The 16,461-nt window shown below is 46.6% G+C and overlaps 1 protein-coding gene across 6 annotated transcripts in view; it reads right to left on the minus strand.

The window, feature by feature from the left end:
• The window catches only part of ROBO1 (roundabout guidance receptor 1), a 1,753,811-nt gene that overhangs the window by 24,161 nt on the left and 1,713,189 nt on the right, over nucleotides 1–16,461 (minus strand). For 4 of the 6 annotated variants that reach the window (XM_069760966.1, XM_069760963.1, XM_069760965.1 and 1 more), the window contains 2 exons: nucleotides 12,529–12,673; nucleotides 11,357–11,602 (listed from right to left, as the gene is read on the minus strand). In XM_069760966.1, coding sequence (XP_069617067.1) covers nucleotides 11,357–11,602; nucleotides 12,529–12,673 — 391 coding nt within the window. The remainder of the gene's footprint in view (nucleotides 1–11,356; nucleotides 11,603–12,528; nucleotides 12,674–16,461) is intronic. The other 2 variants (XM_069760969.1, XM_069760968.1) reach the window with 1 other exon arrangement.

A 16,461-nucleotide genomic window follows, 5' to 3' on the forward strand; every position in this document is an offset into this window, starting at 1 on the left:
AGCACCTAACGACCTCACCAGATCACCTGAAGGAGGAAACTCAGAAGCAGCAGTACCAGTTTCCTCCACAAACGGAAGCTCCCAGAGAGAATCAGCCGAAGTACCACTTGTGACCACAGGAGGGAGCTCTGCCACAACAGCCGGTGGTTAGCGAAACGTTGAGCCTTCTCCTGGGACAATGTCAAATTGTCCACCACATGAGTCCAAATCTGCTGCAACCTGTCCACCACCGCATCCACACCAGGACAGTCCGAAGGCTCAACCTGCCCTGAGGAGAAACGAGGATGGAAACCAGAATTGCAGAAAAAAGGAGAAACTAAAGTAGCCGAGCTGGCCTGATTATTAAGGGCGAACTCAGCCAAAGGCAAGAAGGACACCCAATCATCCTGATCAGCAGAAACAAAGCATCTCAGATATGTCTCCAAAGTCTGATTAGTTCTTTCGGTTTGGCCATTAGTCTGAGGATGGAAAGCCGAAGAAAAAGACAAATCAATGTCGATCTTAGCGCAAAAGGACCGCCAAAACCTCGAAACAAACTGGGAACCTCTGTCCGAGACTATGTTCTCCGGAAAGCCATGCAAACGAACAACATGCTGGAAAAACAATGGCACCAAATCAGAGGAGGAAGGCAGTTTAGATAAGGGTACCAAATGGACCATCTTAGAGAAGCGATCACAAACCACCCAAATGACCGACATCTTTTGAGAAACAGGGAGATCAGAAATAAAATCCATGGAAATATGCGTCCAGGGCCTCTTCGGAATCGGCAAGGGCAAAAGCAACCCACTGGCACGAGAACAGCAGGGCTTAGCCCGAGCACAAATCCCACAGGACTGCACAAAAGAATGCACATCCCGTGACAAAGAAGGCCACCAAAAAGATCTAGCCACCAAATCTCTGGTACCAAAGATTCCAGGATGACCAGCCAATACTGAACAATGAATCTCCGAGATAACTCTACCAGTCCATCTATCAGGGACAAACCGTTTCTCCGTAGGACAACGGTCAGGTCTATCATTCTGAAACGTTTGCAGCATACGCTGCAAATCAGGGGAAATGGCAGACAAAATTACCCCTTCTTTAAGTATACCCGCCGGCTCCGGTACACCCGGAGAGTCAGGCACAAAACTCCTTGACAGGGCATCAGCCTTCACATTCTTAGATCCCGGAAGGTATGAAACCACAAAATCAAAACGGGAGAAAAAGAGCGACCATCGAGCCTGTCTAGGATTCAACTGTTTGGCAGACTCGAGATAAGTCAAATTCTTGTGATCCGTCAAGACCACCATGCGATGTTTAGCTCCTTCAAGCCAATGTCGCCACTCCTCGAATGCCCACTTTATGGCCAACAACTCCCGATTGCCCACATCATAATTGCACTCAGCAGGCGAGAATTTTCTAGAAAAGAAGGCACAGGGTTTCATCACCGAGCCATCAGAACTTCTTTGTGACAAAACAGCCCCTGCTCCAATTTCAGAAGCATCAACCTCCACCTTAAAAGGGAGTGAAACATCTGGCTGGCACAACACAGGGGCAGAAGCAAAACGACGCTTCAACTCCTAAAAAGCCGCTACAGCCGCAGAGGACCAATTGACCACATCAGCACCTTTCTTGGTCAAATCAGTCAACGGTTTAGCAATACTGGAAAAGTTAGCGATGAAGCGACGATAAAAATTAGCAAAGCCCAGGAACTTCTGCAAGCTCTTCACAGATGTCGGCTGAGTCCAATCGTAAATGGCCTGAACTTTAACAGGGTTTATCTCGATAGTAGAAGGGGAAAAAATGAAACCCAAAAATGAAACCTTCTGAACTCCAAAGAGACACTTTGACCCCTTCACAAACAAGGAATTCGCACGAAGGACCTGGAACACCATTCTGACCTGCTTCACATGAGACTCCCAATCATCCGAAAAGACCAAAATGTCATCCAAATATACAATCATAAATCTATCCAGGTACTCTCGGAAGATGTCATGCATAAAGGACTGAAACACAGATGGAGCATTAGAAAGCCCGAATGGCATAACCAGGTACTCAAAATGGCCCTCGGGTGCATTAAATGCGGTTTTCCATTAATCACCCTGTTTAATTCGCACAAGATTATACGCCCCTCGAAGATCTATCTTGGTGAACCAACTAGCCCCCTTAATCCGAGCAAATAAATCAGAAAGCAGCGGCAAAGGATACTGAAATTTGACTGTGATCTTATTAAGAAGGCGGTAATCAGTACAAGGTCTCAAAGAACCATCCTTCTTGGCCACAAAAAAGAACCCTGCTCCCAATGGTGACGAAGACGGATGAATATGACCCTTCTCCAAGGATTCCTTTATATAACTCCGCATAGCGGCGTGCTCTGGCACAGATAAATTAAACAGACGGCCCTTAGGAAACTTACTACCAGGAATCAAATTAATAGCACAGTCGCAATCCCTATGAGGAGGTAGGGCACCAGATTTGGGCTCTTCAAATACATCCTGGTAATTTGATAAAAACTCAGGGACTTCAGAAGGAGTGGAAGGCGAAATTGACAGCAATGGAACATCACCATGTACCCCCTGACAACCCCAGCTGGACACAGACATAGATTTCCAATCCAATACTGGATTATGGACCTGTAGCCATGGCAACCCCAAAACGACCACATCATGCAGATTATGCAACACCAAAAAGCGAATATCCTCCTGATATGCAGGAGCCATGCACATGGTCAATTGAGTCCAGTACTGAGGCTTATTCTTGGCCAAAGGCGTAGCATCAATTCCTCTCAATGGAATAGGATACTGCAAGGGCTCCAAGAAAAAACCACAGCACCTGGCAAACTCCAAGTCCATCAAATTCAGGGCAGCGCCTGAATCCACAAATGCCATAACAGAATAGGACGACAGAGAGCAAATCAGAGTAACGGACAAAAGAAATTTAGACTGTACCGTACCAATGGTGGCAGACCTAGCGAACCGCTTAGTGCGCTTAGGACAATCGGAGATAGCATGAGTGGATTCACCACAGTAAAAACACAGCCCATTCCGACGTCTGTGTTCTTGCCGTTCAGCTCTGGTCAAAGTCCTATCACATTGCATAGGCTCAGGCCTATGCTCAGAGAATACCGCCAGATGGTGCACAGCTTTGCGCTCACGCATGCGCCGATCGATCTGAATGGCTAAGGACATAGACTCATTCAGACCAGCAGGCGTGGGAAATCCCACCATGACATCCTTAAGGGCTTCAGAAAGACCCTTTCTGAAAATTGCCGCCAGGGCACATTCATTCCACTGAGTAAGCACAGACCACTTTCTAAACTTCTGACAGTACACCTCCGCTTCATCTTGACCCTGACACAAAGCCAGCAAGATTTTCTCTGCCTGATCCACTGAATTTGGTTCATCATAAAGCAATCCAAGCGCCAGAAAAAACGCATCTACATCTCGCAATGCAGGATCTCCTGGCGCAAGGGAAAATGCCCAGTTTTGAGGGTCACCACGCAACAAAGAAATTATGATTTTTACTTGTTGAACGGGGTCACCAGAGGAGCGGGGTTTCAAAGCTAGAAACAGTTTACAGTTATTTTTGAAATTCAAGAACCTAGATCTATCCCCAGAAAATAAATCAGGAATAGGAATTCTAGGCTCCAACATAGGATTCTGAACCACAAAATCTTGAATGTTTTGTACCCTTGCAGTGTCTTGCAGTGAGATGATCCACACAAGAGGATAGACCCTGAATGTCCATCTCTACACCTGTGTCCTGAACCACCCAAAGGTCTAGGGGAAAAGAAAGACAAAACACAGTGCAAAGAAAAAAAAATGGTCTCAGAAGTCCTCTTATCCCTCTATTGAGATGCATTAATACTTTGGGCCAGCTGTACTGTTATGACCTGGTGGTTAGGAGCACCCGACCTGATAGTTAAACTCATACAGGACGAGCTCTGGGATGTGGGAGCTCTGCTGAACGTAAGCCCTAATCCTATCACACACACTAAAAATAGCCGTGGAGCGCTCCTGACGCTCCCTAGGCGCCTCATCACAGCCTCAGAGCTAGCTAGCCCTAGAGATAGAAAATAAAGCCCACCTTGCCTCAGAGAAATTCCCCAAAGGAATAGGCAGCCCCCCACATATAATGACTGTGAGAAAAGATGAAAGTCACAAACGCAGAAATGAAATAGGTTTCAGCAAAGAGAGGCCAGACTTACTAAATAGACAGAGGATAGGAAAGGAATCTTTGCGGTCAGCACAAAAACCTACAAAAGACCACGCAGAGTGTGCAAAAAAGACCTCTGCACCGGCTCACGGTGCGGGGGGGGGGGGGGCACTCTGCATCCCAGAGCTTCCAGCTAGCAAGACAAAATCAGGATAACCAGCTGGACAAAGAAACAATGAGCAAAAATAACAATAAGGAACTTAGCTTCTGCAGGAGAAGACAGGTCACCAGGCAGATCCAGGAGCGAACTGAACCAATGCTAAAACATTGACAGCTGGCATGGAGTAACGATCTGAGTGGAGTTAAATAGAGAAGCCAACCAAAGGATAAACCACGTCACCTGTGTAAGGAACCTCAGAAGCAGCAGCTTCACTCATAGCCACCAGAGGGAGCCCATAGACAGAACTCGCCGAAGTACCATTCACGACCACAGGAGGGAGTTCGACAACAGAATGCACAACAACTCACTATATACTGATCATTGACTGAAGCCATTCTGGGTACATCTCTATGACTGAAAGTCAACCGCTGCCCGGAGAAATAAAGTTAATTTCCTCCTGGTAGCTGTGCTTTCAGTGTGGAAGCCAGGCACCTTTAGAACGCTAGTAACTTGCAGATTGACCCCATAACTGCAGGTTAGTATCATTTGGGGGCATAACAGGTTCCCGTTAAGCAAGCTGTAAATGTTCCAGGCACTGTCCAAACTGCAATTACAGCATTATCCTATGCATTTCAGACCTATCGTTGTTCTTAATCATGGATTATGGAAGTAGAAACATACATCACTTACATAAGGCATGACACGTCCATATGAGGTGGAACTAGAGTCTAAAACTAGGATGAGCTGCTCATTTTCACGGCAAAAATTTCTCTTGTGCCACAAAACCCCTTCAAGTTATGTAGGGAGCAACATTTTATCATACACACATGCATCGTTCTTGTGTTAACACAAATCAATGCATAACGGTTATAGAAACCACCTAACGGCAAAAAATACTGATGTGTCCATTTTAATAATATTCTAATTTTTTTTTTTACACATTTACATTCTCATAGTAAGGTTACAATAGAATAAAAACAGAACAGATGGTGCACATGTGCACAATTCTATAGTAAAAAAAATACTTGGTGCCAAAGATACTTAACATGATATGTGCCAGAAAGTCTTTAAAATTGAAAACCATAATTTCACCCTTATATCGCAGCAATTAGTAATACTTTTCTCAAAAAAAAAAATAGCAGGTATTTTTGCCTCATTATGCATAAATGAGGAACATATGTAGAGTATCTAGAAAATGAAGATGTAACATGTTTTTATTCAGTCGCCATGACAGCACAACGAGAGAGGGGATCCGCCCTTCAGGGACAGGAAACCTCAGACATAAAAAGGGCGGCACCTCACTCCCCCGCCAGTTGGTTTCCTGTCCCTGACAGTGGAACCTCTTCAGACAGGCCCTGTGAAGAGGGTCGAAGAAAGGAAGTTATCCCACTCCTGACAGGCCGATGCAGGTAGCGGGGTCCCCCTACCTCGGCCTAGGTCAGGTTGATGGAAGCACCACACGGCAGGGGTACTGTTTGTGTAGGTGTCAGCAGGAGGAAGCGGCCCTAGACAGTAGGGGCTGACTTCTATGAGGGCTGCTTTTTACCTGGGGTGTCTCCATGGTGCCGCTTCTGCTGGGGTCTCCGGGGTCTGTCCGTCGCCTGCGCTGGGGTCGACGGTGGCGGAGGAGTGCTGCCATCCCTGTCCGGCGCGTCTGCTCTCAGCGCCGCAGCTGCGTCCGGAAGGAGGCGTGTCCGGATGACGCGGCGAGCGGCGCGGGGCGATGACGCGGCCGCGCATGCGCAGTGGCGCCCTCTTCCGGCTAATGGCGGCTCCCGGCGTCTGGGGAGGGATTTGGCCTCGGGATGTCCGGCGCTCAAAGCAGGCGGCTAGCGAAAGACCCTATCGGTGCAGTACCGGCCAGTGGATCAATTGATTTCCCTGCTGACCCCCATCCGGGGGTGGTACCCAGGTGGAGGAATTTAAGCGGTGCACTGAGGTCTCAGCGTGTTCCTGTCCACCTTTTCCGGTATGGAGTCTCTGGAGGGAACACCGCAGCTGTGCGGTGAGCAGCAGCAACCACTTGAGCAGCCTTTGAGAAGCTCCCAGCGGCGTTCTAGTGGCAGTAGTCGCGCTGGTGGAGCTAAAGCTGCTCAGAAATCAACCAAGTCCTCAGGCCGAAAGGAATCCCCGGCTAAGAAGGACCCCCCGATCACGGTACCATTCGCTGCAGGGATGGGTAAGTGAGCTTCGTGAAAGTTCGCTTTCTGATAGCTGTCCCTCCTTGTATTCCCTCTCTCTTTATTAGGGGAGGAAATCTGTGTCCAAATCCAAGCATAGGGAGTGTGCCATCTGTACGGAGCCACTTCCAGATGGACATAAAAAGAAGTTGTGCAGCATCTGCATACAACGTTTAATTGAGGATGAGGCCCCTGACCTTACGTCTACTCTTAGGGATTTGGTTAGACAGGAGGTCAGAGATTCCATGAGGTCTCAGAAGACGGTTTCCAGAAAGAGGAAGGAGATATTATCCCCAGCCTCAGATGTAGATTCAGACACAGGTGGTGTGAGCTCGGATTCTCGTCCATCATCATCATCAGAGGACATGGAATCTAGCCGAGCCTGTCTATCACTGGATAGGATTAACCACTTAGTCAAGGCCGTCAACAACACTATGGGCATTGAGGAGACCCAGACGGAATGTTCCATCCAGGACATAATGTTTAAAGGCATAGATCGCAAATCCCGAAGGTTTTTTCCTGTAGTTGATAAAATTAAGTCACTAATTACAAAAGAATGGAAGAAACCCGAAAGGAAGGGGTCTCTCCCACCAGCATTCAAAAGAAGGTATCCCTTTGAGGAAGAAGCTTCTTCCTCGTGGGACAAGGTCCCGAAACTAGATGCGGCGGTGGCCAAAGCATGTAAGAAGACTTCTCTCCCATTTGAGGATTTGGGAAACCTGAAGGACCCGCTTGATAGGAAAGCTGAGGTATTCCTTAAAGGAGCTTGGGAAACGTCAGCAGGATCCCTGAGGCCGGCAATTGCGGCCACCTGCACTGCCCGATCGTTGATGATATGGCTGGGCCATCTGGAAGACCAGCTCAAGGATAAGATTCCTAGGAACGAAATCCTATCATCTATGTCCATGATTCAGGATGCAGCAGCCTTCCTTTCGGATGCGTCAGCCGATTCCGTTAGGCTGGCCGCAAGGTCCTCAGCCTTGTCTAATGCAGCCCGTAGAGCTCTTTGGATAAAATGCTGGCCAGGAGACTTACAGGCCAGATCGAAACTATGTAGTATCCCCTGTGAGGGTGTTCATTTGTTTGGCCCAGTGCTGGATGAGCTTCTAGAAAAGGCGGGTGACAGCAAGAAACGATTCCCTCTTTTGACAAGACCCTTCTATAGGCGGGACTACAACAGAGGAGGGCCGTATCGCCGAAGATCGGACAGAGATTCAAATAGAGAATCGACCAGATATAACTCTTACAGAAGAAGAGGTAGAGGTTATATGTTTAACTCTTCTAGAGACTCTAAAAAGCCTCAATGACTGGCGGCCCAGGTGGGCGGTAGGCTTTTAGCCTTCTACCCAGCCTGGTCGAATATCACCAATAGTCCATGGATACTCAGTATCATTAAAGAGGGGTTAAAGTTCCAGTTCCAACATATCCCTCAGAACAAATTTAAATTAACTCCTATCCGTTCTTCTCCTGCAGAACAGTTGGCGTTGGAGTCAGAGGTTCAAGATCTCCAAAAAAAGGGGGTTCTTGTTAAAGTACCTACGGAAGAACAAGGTACGGGGTTTTACTCCCCTTTATTTCTGGTAAAGAAGCCAGATGGGTCATATCGTACCATCGTTAATCTGAAAGGCCTGAATGTATTCCTGCTGGTCCCATCCTTTAAAATGGAATCTGTGAAAACGACAATAAAGCTTCTTTTTCACAATTGCTTCATGGTTGTCTTAGATCTGAAAGACGCCTATTACCATGTCCCAATACATGTAAATCATCAGCGCTTTCTCAGGGTGGCGGTTTCTCTGGCCGGCACAATAGAACACTTTCAATATCGGGCACTCCCCTTTGGTGTTGCAGTCGCACCCCGGGTTTTCACTAAGATTATGGTAGAGGTTATGGCACACCTTCATGAGCAAAACATACTAATAATTCCCTACCTGGATGATTTGTTGATCGTTGGGCGTTCAGAATTACACTGTAAAGAGCAGTTAGAGAAAGTGATGGCAGCATTACATAACTTAGGATGGATTATCAATCTCAAAAAATCGCGTCTTCAGCCCTCAACATCACAGCAGTTTTTGGGTCTTATTGTGGATTCGAGTCAGCAGGAATGTCGCCTGCCAGACTCAAAAGTTGATACTATTCATCGGCTGGCCTCCAGAGCAATTAATAATCCCGTAGTCTCCTTAAGAAGTGCTATGTCACTTTTGGGTTCTCTTACTTCTTGTTTTCCGGCGGTGCTGTGGGCACAGTTTCACTCCAGGTCCCTGCAATGGGATGTTCTGCATAATTTTCGTCGGCTGGGCGCTAACCTTGATAAAAAATTTTCCCTATCTGTAGAGGCCACTGATTCACTAATTTGGTGGACGCACATTCCGAATCTACGTAGAGGGGTACCTTGGACAAATCAAATAACACGAGTAATAACAACTGATGCTAGCCCCACGGGTTGGGGGGCACACTGGGAAGATGATTGCATTCAGGGTCTGTGGTCCCAGTCGGAGCGGGATACGTCTTCCAATTTAAAGGAATTGTTGGCGGTAGAACGCGCCTTGAATGGATTCCTTGTACATCTGCAGGGTAGACATGTTAGACTACTCTCTGACAACCAGGTGACCGTTGCTTATGTGAACCACCAGGGAGGTACACGGTCTAGGTCATTAATGAACGTCACAAATCGTATTTTTCAGATGGCCGAAAATCACCTACTCTCCCTTACGGCCCTTCATATAAAGGGAAAACTAAATACCATGGTCGATTATTTAAGCCGCAACGAGCTCAAACAAGGGGACTGGTCTCTAAAACCGTCTGTCTTCAATCAGATCGTACGTTTGTGGGGATGTCCAGAGATAGATCTGTTTGCCAGTCGAGGAAACAAGAAACTTCATCAATTCTGTTCCCTAAATCCGAAGGACAACCCGTATGCAGTCGACGCTCTGTTAATCTCCTGGAACTTCGGTCTCGCCTATGCTTTTCCCCCTCTGAATCTAATTCCTATAGTTCTGAGGAAAATTCGGGAAGACAGGGCCCGAGTGATAGTAATAGCTCTGTTCTGGCCCAGAAGGTCTTGGTTCCCATGGTTGAGAAGCATGTCCATTTCCCAGCCATGGATCCTCCCAGAAATTCCAGACCTCCTTTCCCAGGGTCCAGTCCTGCATCCACGTGTGACCAATTTGCACCTGACAGCGTGGAACTTGAGAGGTCACTTCTGAAAGGGAAAGGTTTCTCTCAAAATCTTGTAAATACACTGCTTAAAAGTAGAAAAGCCTCCACGACAAACATTTATGTTAGGGTTTGGAGAAAGTTCCTATCGAGTTCAGGGGCACGAATTGATCAAGGACCTGATATTACTCAGATCTTAGAATTTTTACAAAAGGGCCTAGAATTAGGCTTAGCCACCAGCACCCTTAGAGTTCAGGTTTTGGCTCTAGGGGCGCTATATAATTCTAACCTAGCCAGTAATCACTGGATAACAAGATTTTTCAAAGCAGTTACCAGATCCAGGCCGGTTATTAAACAAAGAATAGTCCCATGGGACCTAAATTTCGTGCTCTCAGCTCTAACACAAGCCCCGTTCGAGCCCATTGACTCTGTCCCAATCAAGATCCTGTCGGTCAAAACAGCCCTCTTAGTTGCCCTCACATCAGCGAGAAGGGTTAGTGATCTACAGGCATTGTCCAGACAACATCCATATATGCAATTTAGGGAAGATGGAGTGGTGATGAGGCCTGACCCTCTTTATCTTCCAAAGGTTGCATCAAAATTTCATAGATCCCAGGAGGTGGTCCTACCTTCATTTTGTCCTAATCCCTCTAACGATAAGGAACAGAGATTTCATTGTCTGGACGTACGAAGGTGTCTTCTCAAATACATTTCAGTAACAGACACCTGGAAAAAAGATCACTCCTTATTTTTATCCTACCAGGGGGTTAGGAAGGGGCTTAGGGTATCAAAAAATACGCTAGCCAGATGGATTAGGGAGGCGATATCTCTTGCTTATACCGCAGGTGGCGTGGAAATTCCAGAAGGTATAAAGGCCCACTCCACTCGTGCGGTAGCCACATCCTGGGCTGAGAGAGCAGAAGTGTCGATTGAGGACATCTGTAAGGCGGCCACATGGTCTTCTCCATCCACCTTTTTTAGACACTATAGATTAGATCTAGGTGGCTCCTCCGACCTCACGTTTGGGAGAAGGGTGCTGGAGGCTGTTATCCCTCCCTAGTCACTTTTTTCATTTCTCTGAAAGTCTCTCGTTGTGCTGTCATGGCAACTGAATAAATACGTACGCTACTCACCTGGTAGCAGTGTTTTTTTAGGAGCCATGACAGCACCTTTATATTCCCTACCCTCTTGGCTTTATGGGTTCGACACTTCACTTAGTTAATTCCTAAGTTTATTCACTGGGTGAATTGTACCATATATTAATATTGTTTATGTGCTACTAACCTAGAAGGTCCTTTTCATACTCTGTAAACCAACTGGCGGGGGAGTGAGGTGCCGCCCTTTTTATGTCTGAGGTTTCCTGTCCCTGAAGGGCGGATCCCCTCTCTCGTTGTGCTGTCATGGCTCCTGAAAAAACACTGCTACCAGGTAAGTAGCGTACGTATTTTTTTTTTTGCATAACTCCCTCGGGTGCCATGATTTAATAAAAGTTATAATGAACCACAAACTCAATTTATTAATAAGAGAAGAACATTGCGAGTTCTTCTTGCTGATTCTCCTCCTATAATTTGTGGATTGTCCATACAGGACACGACACTGGATAATATGATTTTGGTCCTCCCTTGTCATTTCTGGTCCCTGTTATGGTTAATATATGAGTTTTAATTTCTGATACTGGTATACTCAAGGTGAGTTATGGCTATTGGTGGATCTGTGTTTCTGATATTACCTTCTCTCAAGTTGATGTTGAGCTAGAACTAAATCTTCCTGACAATCTTGAAGCATTGGCTGGAGTTCCTCCTGAGGTGATGGGGTAAGAGTAGCTGTGGACTGGTGGCTATAGGACACAGCCGCTGGAGAAGAAGCAGCTCCTCGTATTGGCGGTGTAGGACCTCGTTCGTCTTCTTCTTCTAACTCATCTCGTTGGAGATACATTCTTGTTGGTGGCATTGGACATGGCAGTTCTCTGTCATACCTTTTAATTTCAATGGCAAAAACAAAGGTTCACATAGAAAAGAGTCATGTCTACTTATAAATTAATTGCCTGATAGGAGTTTTCATATTGACTATCTATCCTTAATAACTGGATAAACAGGAGTTGTCTGCAGTTTCTGATAGGCCGCAATAGGACCAGAAAGTAGAGACTAGCAGGGACCGGGTATGCATCGGAATGTGACTATTTCTTCTTTTATTTTCAACCAGTTTGTGCCCTTTTAAAAATATATTTCTATGTACTGCACAACCCACTTAAGATGTAACTAGGAGTGCCATAAAAACACATTAGCCAAGTGTAATGTACAGTAAATTGTCTAATGAAATCTGTGCTGTGGTTCTAGCAGAATCTGAGCTTCTTTTACCACTACGTAAAGAATGAAGCTTGTAGCTAAGATTTTAGGCTGACAAAAACTAGAAAATTGCTTAAAGCTAAAGATGAGCAAAATATATAGAATACCCAGTTCCAACCTCTGGTCTAGTCGTTTGTCACAGCTTGACTTCATTTCTGCGGTCAGCACCTTTGGCCCTGTATCTCCTGGGTGCTTAGATCACTTCCTAGGACCTACGACGGCATGACCTTGTGGCACAATTGTCTAACTCTCATGCAACATCATGTCATCGCAAGATCTAGGAAGTAAAAGAGGTACCCGGGGGATGCTGGCCACAGAAGTGAGTCCGGCTGCAACACTGGACTAAACCAGAGGTCAGAAATAGGTACTGCAAATCTTTGTGCTCATCCCTATTTAAAACCAGAGTCTGAAAGGACCATCATGAAATAATGATTCTGTACTTGGAGCTGGATTCTGTCTGTTACTTATAGCAAGGCACCGAATCATACTGATCTCCTACAGCCATAAAGTCCCACAGACACAACAATCACAGAAATAAGTAAGAAGATGGCCTTACCCATCATCTACAGACAAGGTATAGTCTTCACTGGCCCCATGCGGTGGTGGATGAGCTGGAGGTGGTGGTAACAGATCAGCCCAGTTCATGCCAGCCTGCTTAGGTCCTTTAGGAGCTCGAGTTCCCTTTTTATGACCTTGGCTCCCTGAAACAGAATGACATCCACATAATACATTAAGATAATACTTACCGTATATCTGCAAAATATATTTGCCATTCATAGAGAAGCAACATTTTCTAATAATACATGTAATCATTTATTAAAAGATACATCTATTAAATTAATAGCTAGCAAATACCTAAAACGCATTAAAGTCACAAATGAAATTTACAAGCAACACCATTTAGAGTGATCTTCCTCAAGCAATTAATTGCATTATAGATTATCACCTAAAACAAATGAGCTGTGGACATATTTTCTCAAGTGCTTTTTTTTTTTTTACTATTTAATTGCTGCAACCAAAAATACAATATGATCTTGATATGATCTATTAATGTTTCACTGTTGCATTAACTCACTGAATATACATCATCTGTACTTGTCAAAAAATAGTTTTAGGCTAAATTAAATTATTTTACTTGGGAAAACATTAGAAGATTTAACCAGCACAGCGAAGTGAAACGTACATGAGTTGTATTAAAAAAAAACATTCAGGAATCCAATTTTAGAAAACTTCAAAGAATTCTAGAAAGATTAAATCAGAAAATCTAGGCCATTGGATTCTAGCCAGGCATAAAAAGTAAATATTACTAAGAGATTAATATTTAAATACAACTCCTTATTAAGTATTACATTTGAACATGAGATTAAAAAGTGGAAACAAAGTTATTGTTTTTTAGTCTGTATATATTGTAGCATGGCTAACGGGTGTGTGGTCGACGGGAGGTATGTGTCACATAGGTACCTTGTCGCTGTAATGTAGCCCGGAATATTTCTTTGTTATACATAACCATATATTTGTGTTTCAGGACCTGTGGTGATGTCAGACCACATGGCTAATCATGTGATAGGTTATAGGTTACTGGGTGTGGTTAGTCCTATATAAGTCAGGCTAATGCTTAGCACAGTAGATATGTGAGGAGGTGAAACCCTCCTGAGTGTGTCAAGGCTCCAGGACTGAGCCGGAAGGACTGGACATTTGTTTTTCTTTTCCTGAGCCAAAGGCTATTTGTTTTCTGTTATTTCGCCACGTGGTTTATGATGCAATAAACCCTATGAACTTTTCAAGAAACGTGCCTCCTGAGTCTCAGACGTCGCACCCGAGTGAGTGAAATCCCTACAATTGGTGGAGAATGCGGGCAACGTGCCCAGCGGAGACGAAGAGTCTGTTATTGGATGTCCTGGGTCAAGTCTGTGGTAAGCCAGCAAGCATTGCCGGGGAAAATGGAGGACCTGTTGAAACACTTGCTCCAGTCGCAGCAAGAGAGCAACAGGCTGTTGATGCAGCAGATTCAACAGAACCAGCAGCAGATACAACAGAGCCAGCAGGAGCAACGGCAGCAGATGCAACAGAACCAGCAGGAGCAACGGCAGCAGATGCAGCTTCTGGCAACCGCCATCCAGGGCAAGACGAGCGCCCCAACCCCAGGTCTGGCTGATGACACCCACGTCCGGAAGACGGTAAGACGCGCGTTGCAAAAAATGACTCCCAGGGATAATGTAGAGGCCTTCCTGACGGTGTTTGAGAGGGTCGCTGAGCGGGAAAAACTTCCGCCAGAGCAGTGGGCAGAGGTACTGGCGCCATACCTGACGGGAGAACCCCAGAAGGCGTACTATGATTTGACCTTGCAGGAAGCCAAAGAGTATCACAAATTGAAAGCCGAGATTCTCGCACGTTTGGGGGTGACACGGACTGTCAGGGCACAGCGAGTTCACTGCTGGGCCTATCACCGGGACAAACCACCTCGTTCCCAAATGTTTGATCTGTTGCACCTGGTCCAGAAATGGCTGCAGCCAGAGTCATCTACACCTGCACAGATGGTAGAACGGGTGATGATGGATCGGTTTGTCCATTCCCTCCCGAGGCCTATACAGTCTTGGGTTGCCCAGGGTGATCCCCAGAATGCCGACGAGCTGATCGGACTGGTTGAGAGATACCAAGGGTTGGAAGGCTCCTTCGGGAGGCAGCCCATGCTGTACTGGGGGTCCCAGAAGGGAGCTGAGTCCCAAAAAGGGGTAGTGCGTCCAAGGTCACAAAGGGCAGGGGAGGTGGTGCCCAAGGTCCCTACGGGTGATATTATTTGTTGGAGGTGCCACGGGCCAGGACATATAGCTGCCCGTTGTTCCCAGACCACTGAGCAGATGGACTGCAGCATGGGACGCCGTTGTTCATACTATGCGTATCCAGCCTGTAGTGTGAACTCTCCGTCCAACGAGGGACCTCAAGCGTGTCCCGTAAAGGTGAACGGTCGAGCAGTAACGGCACTGTTAGACTCGGGGAGCCTAGTGACCCTGGTGAGGGCCACTTTTCCTCTCCACCTGCTCCCAGGAAAGAAGGTCGGAGTGCGGTGCATACATGGTGATGCAAAGGATTACCCTATGGCCAGGGTGGACATTGAAACGGCATGTGGCACTGAGTCCCACACAGTCGGCGTCGTTCAGGACTTGTTGCACCCTATAATTATTGGCCGGGATTTCTGTTTGTTTTGGGATTTGTGGGGGAAAGGTTCTGAGCTCCCTAGCAAGAGTAGGGAACCAATGAACCCTGGAAGGGTGTCGCCACACCCAGAGTCAGACAGGTTTCCTTTTTGTGTCCTGGTTGGAGATGAGGAGGAAGTGTCCCCTGCATCTGACATTCTGGAGTTAGAGGTATCCGGTGAAAATTTTGGGACTGCCCAACATAGGGACCCCACTTTGAGGGAAGCCTTTAATAATGTCACAGTTATTGACGGCGTGGTACAGGAGTCGGGGGCAGACACAAGATTTCCCCATTTTCTGATGAGTGGGGAGTTGTTGTACCGGGTCACGAAAATAAGGGAGGAATTGGTAGAGCAGTTGGTAGTGCTGGGTCCGTATAGACGGAAGGTGTTGGACATGGCCCATTCACACATCTTGGGTGGACACCTAGGGGTGGAAAAAATGCAGGAACGGGTTGTACAGAGGTTCTATTGGCCTGGGTGTCACCGGGAAATAGTGAACTATTGCAGGTCCTGCCCTACATGTCAGCTAACTGCTCCCACTCCTCATTTCCGGAACCCCCTTGTGCCACTGCCCATTATTGAGGTACCGTTCGAGAGAATTGCCATGGACTTGGTCGGACCCTTAGTTAAATCAGCTCGGGGCCATCAGTATATATTAGTCATCCTGGACTATGCCACACGCTATCCTGAGGCAATTCTCTTGAGAAATTCTTCCTCAAAGAGCATAACCCGTGAGTTGGTCCATGTCTTTTCCCGGACAGGTCTGCCGAAGGAGATCCTGACTGACCAGGGTACACCTTTCATGAGCAAGGTGATGAGGGAGTTATGCAAAGCCCTGAAAATCTCCCAGTTGAGGACCTCGGTGTACCATCCCCAGTCAGATGGCCTTGTTGAGAGATTTAACAAGACTCTGAAGAGCATGCTGAGAAAAGCTATTGAGAAAGACGGTAGAGACTGGGATTGTCTCTTACCCTATCTGATGTTTTCCATTCGTGAAGTTCCACAGGCCTCCACAGGGTTCTCACACCATTTGAGCTTCTATATGGCCGACATCCGCGAGGACTCCTGGATATAGCCAAGGAAACCTGGGAAGCCGAAGTCACGCCCCACAGAAGCGTCATTGAGCATGTGGCCCTGATGCAGCAGAGGATTGCAAAGGTGATGCCTATCGTGAAAGATCACCTCCTCCAGGCACAAGAAGCTCAGGCCAGGGTCTACAACCGGTCTGCAAGAGTGAGGCAGTTCAATCCGGGAAACCGAGTTCTTGTGTTAGTTCCGACGGTGGAAAGTAAG

This window comes from Ranitomeya imitator, chromosome 3, assembly GCF_032444005.1.
Source record: "Ranitomeya imitator isolate aRanImi1 chromosome 3, aRanImi1.pri, whole genome shotgun sequence".
Lineage (NCBI taxonomy): Eukaryota > Metazoa > Chordata > Amphibia > Anura > Dendrobatidae > Ranitomeya > Ranitomeya imitator.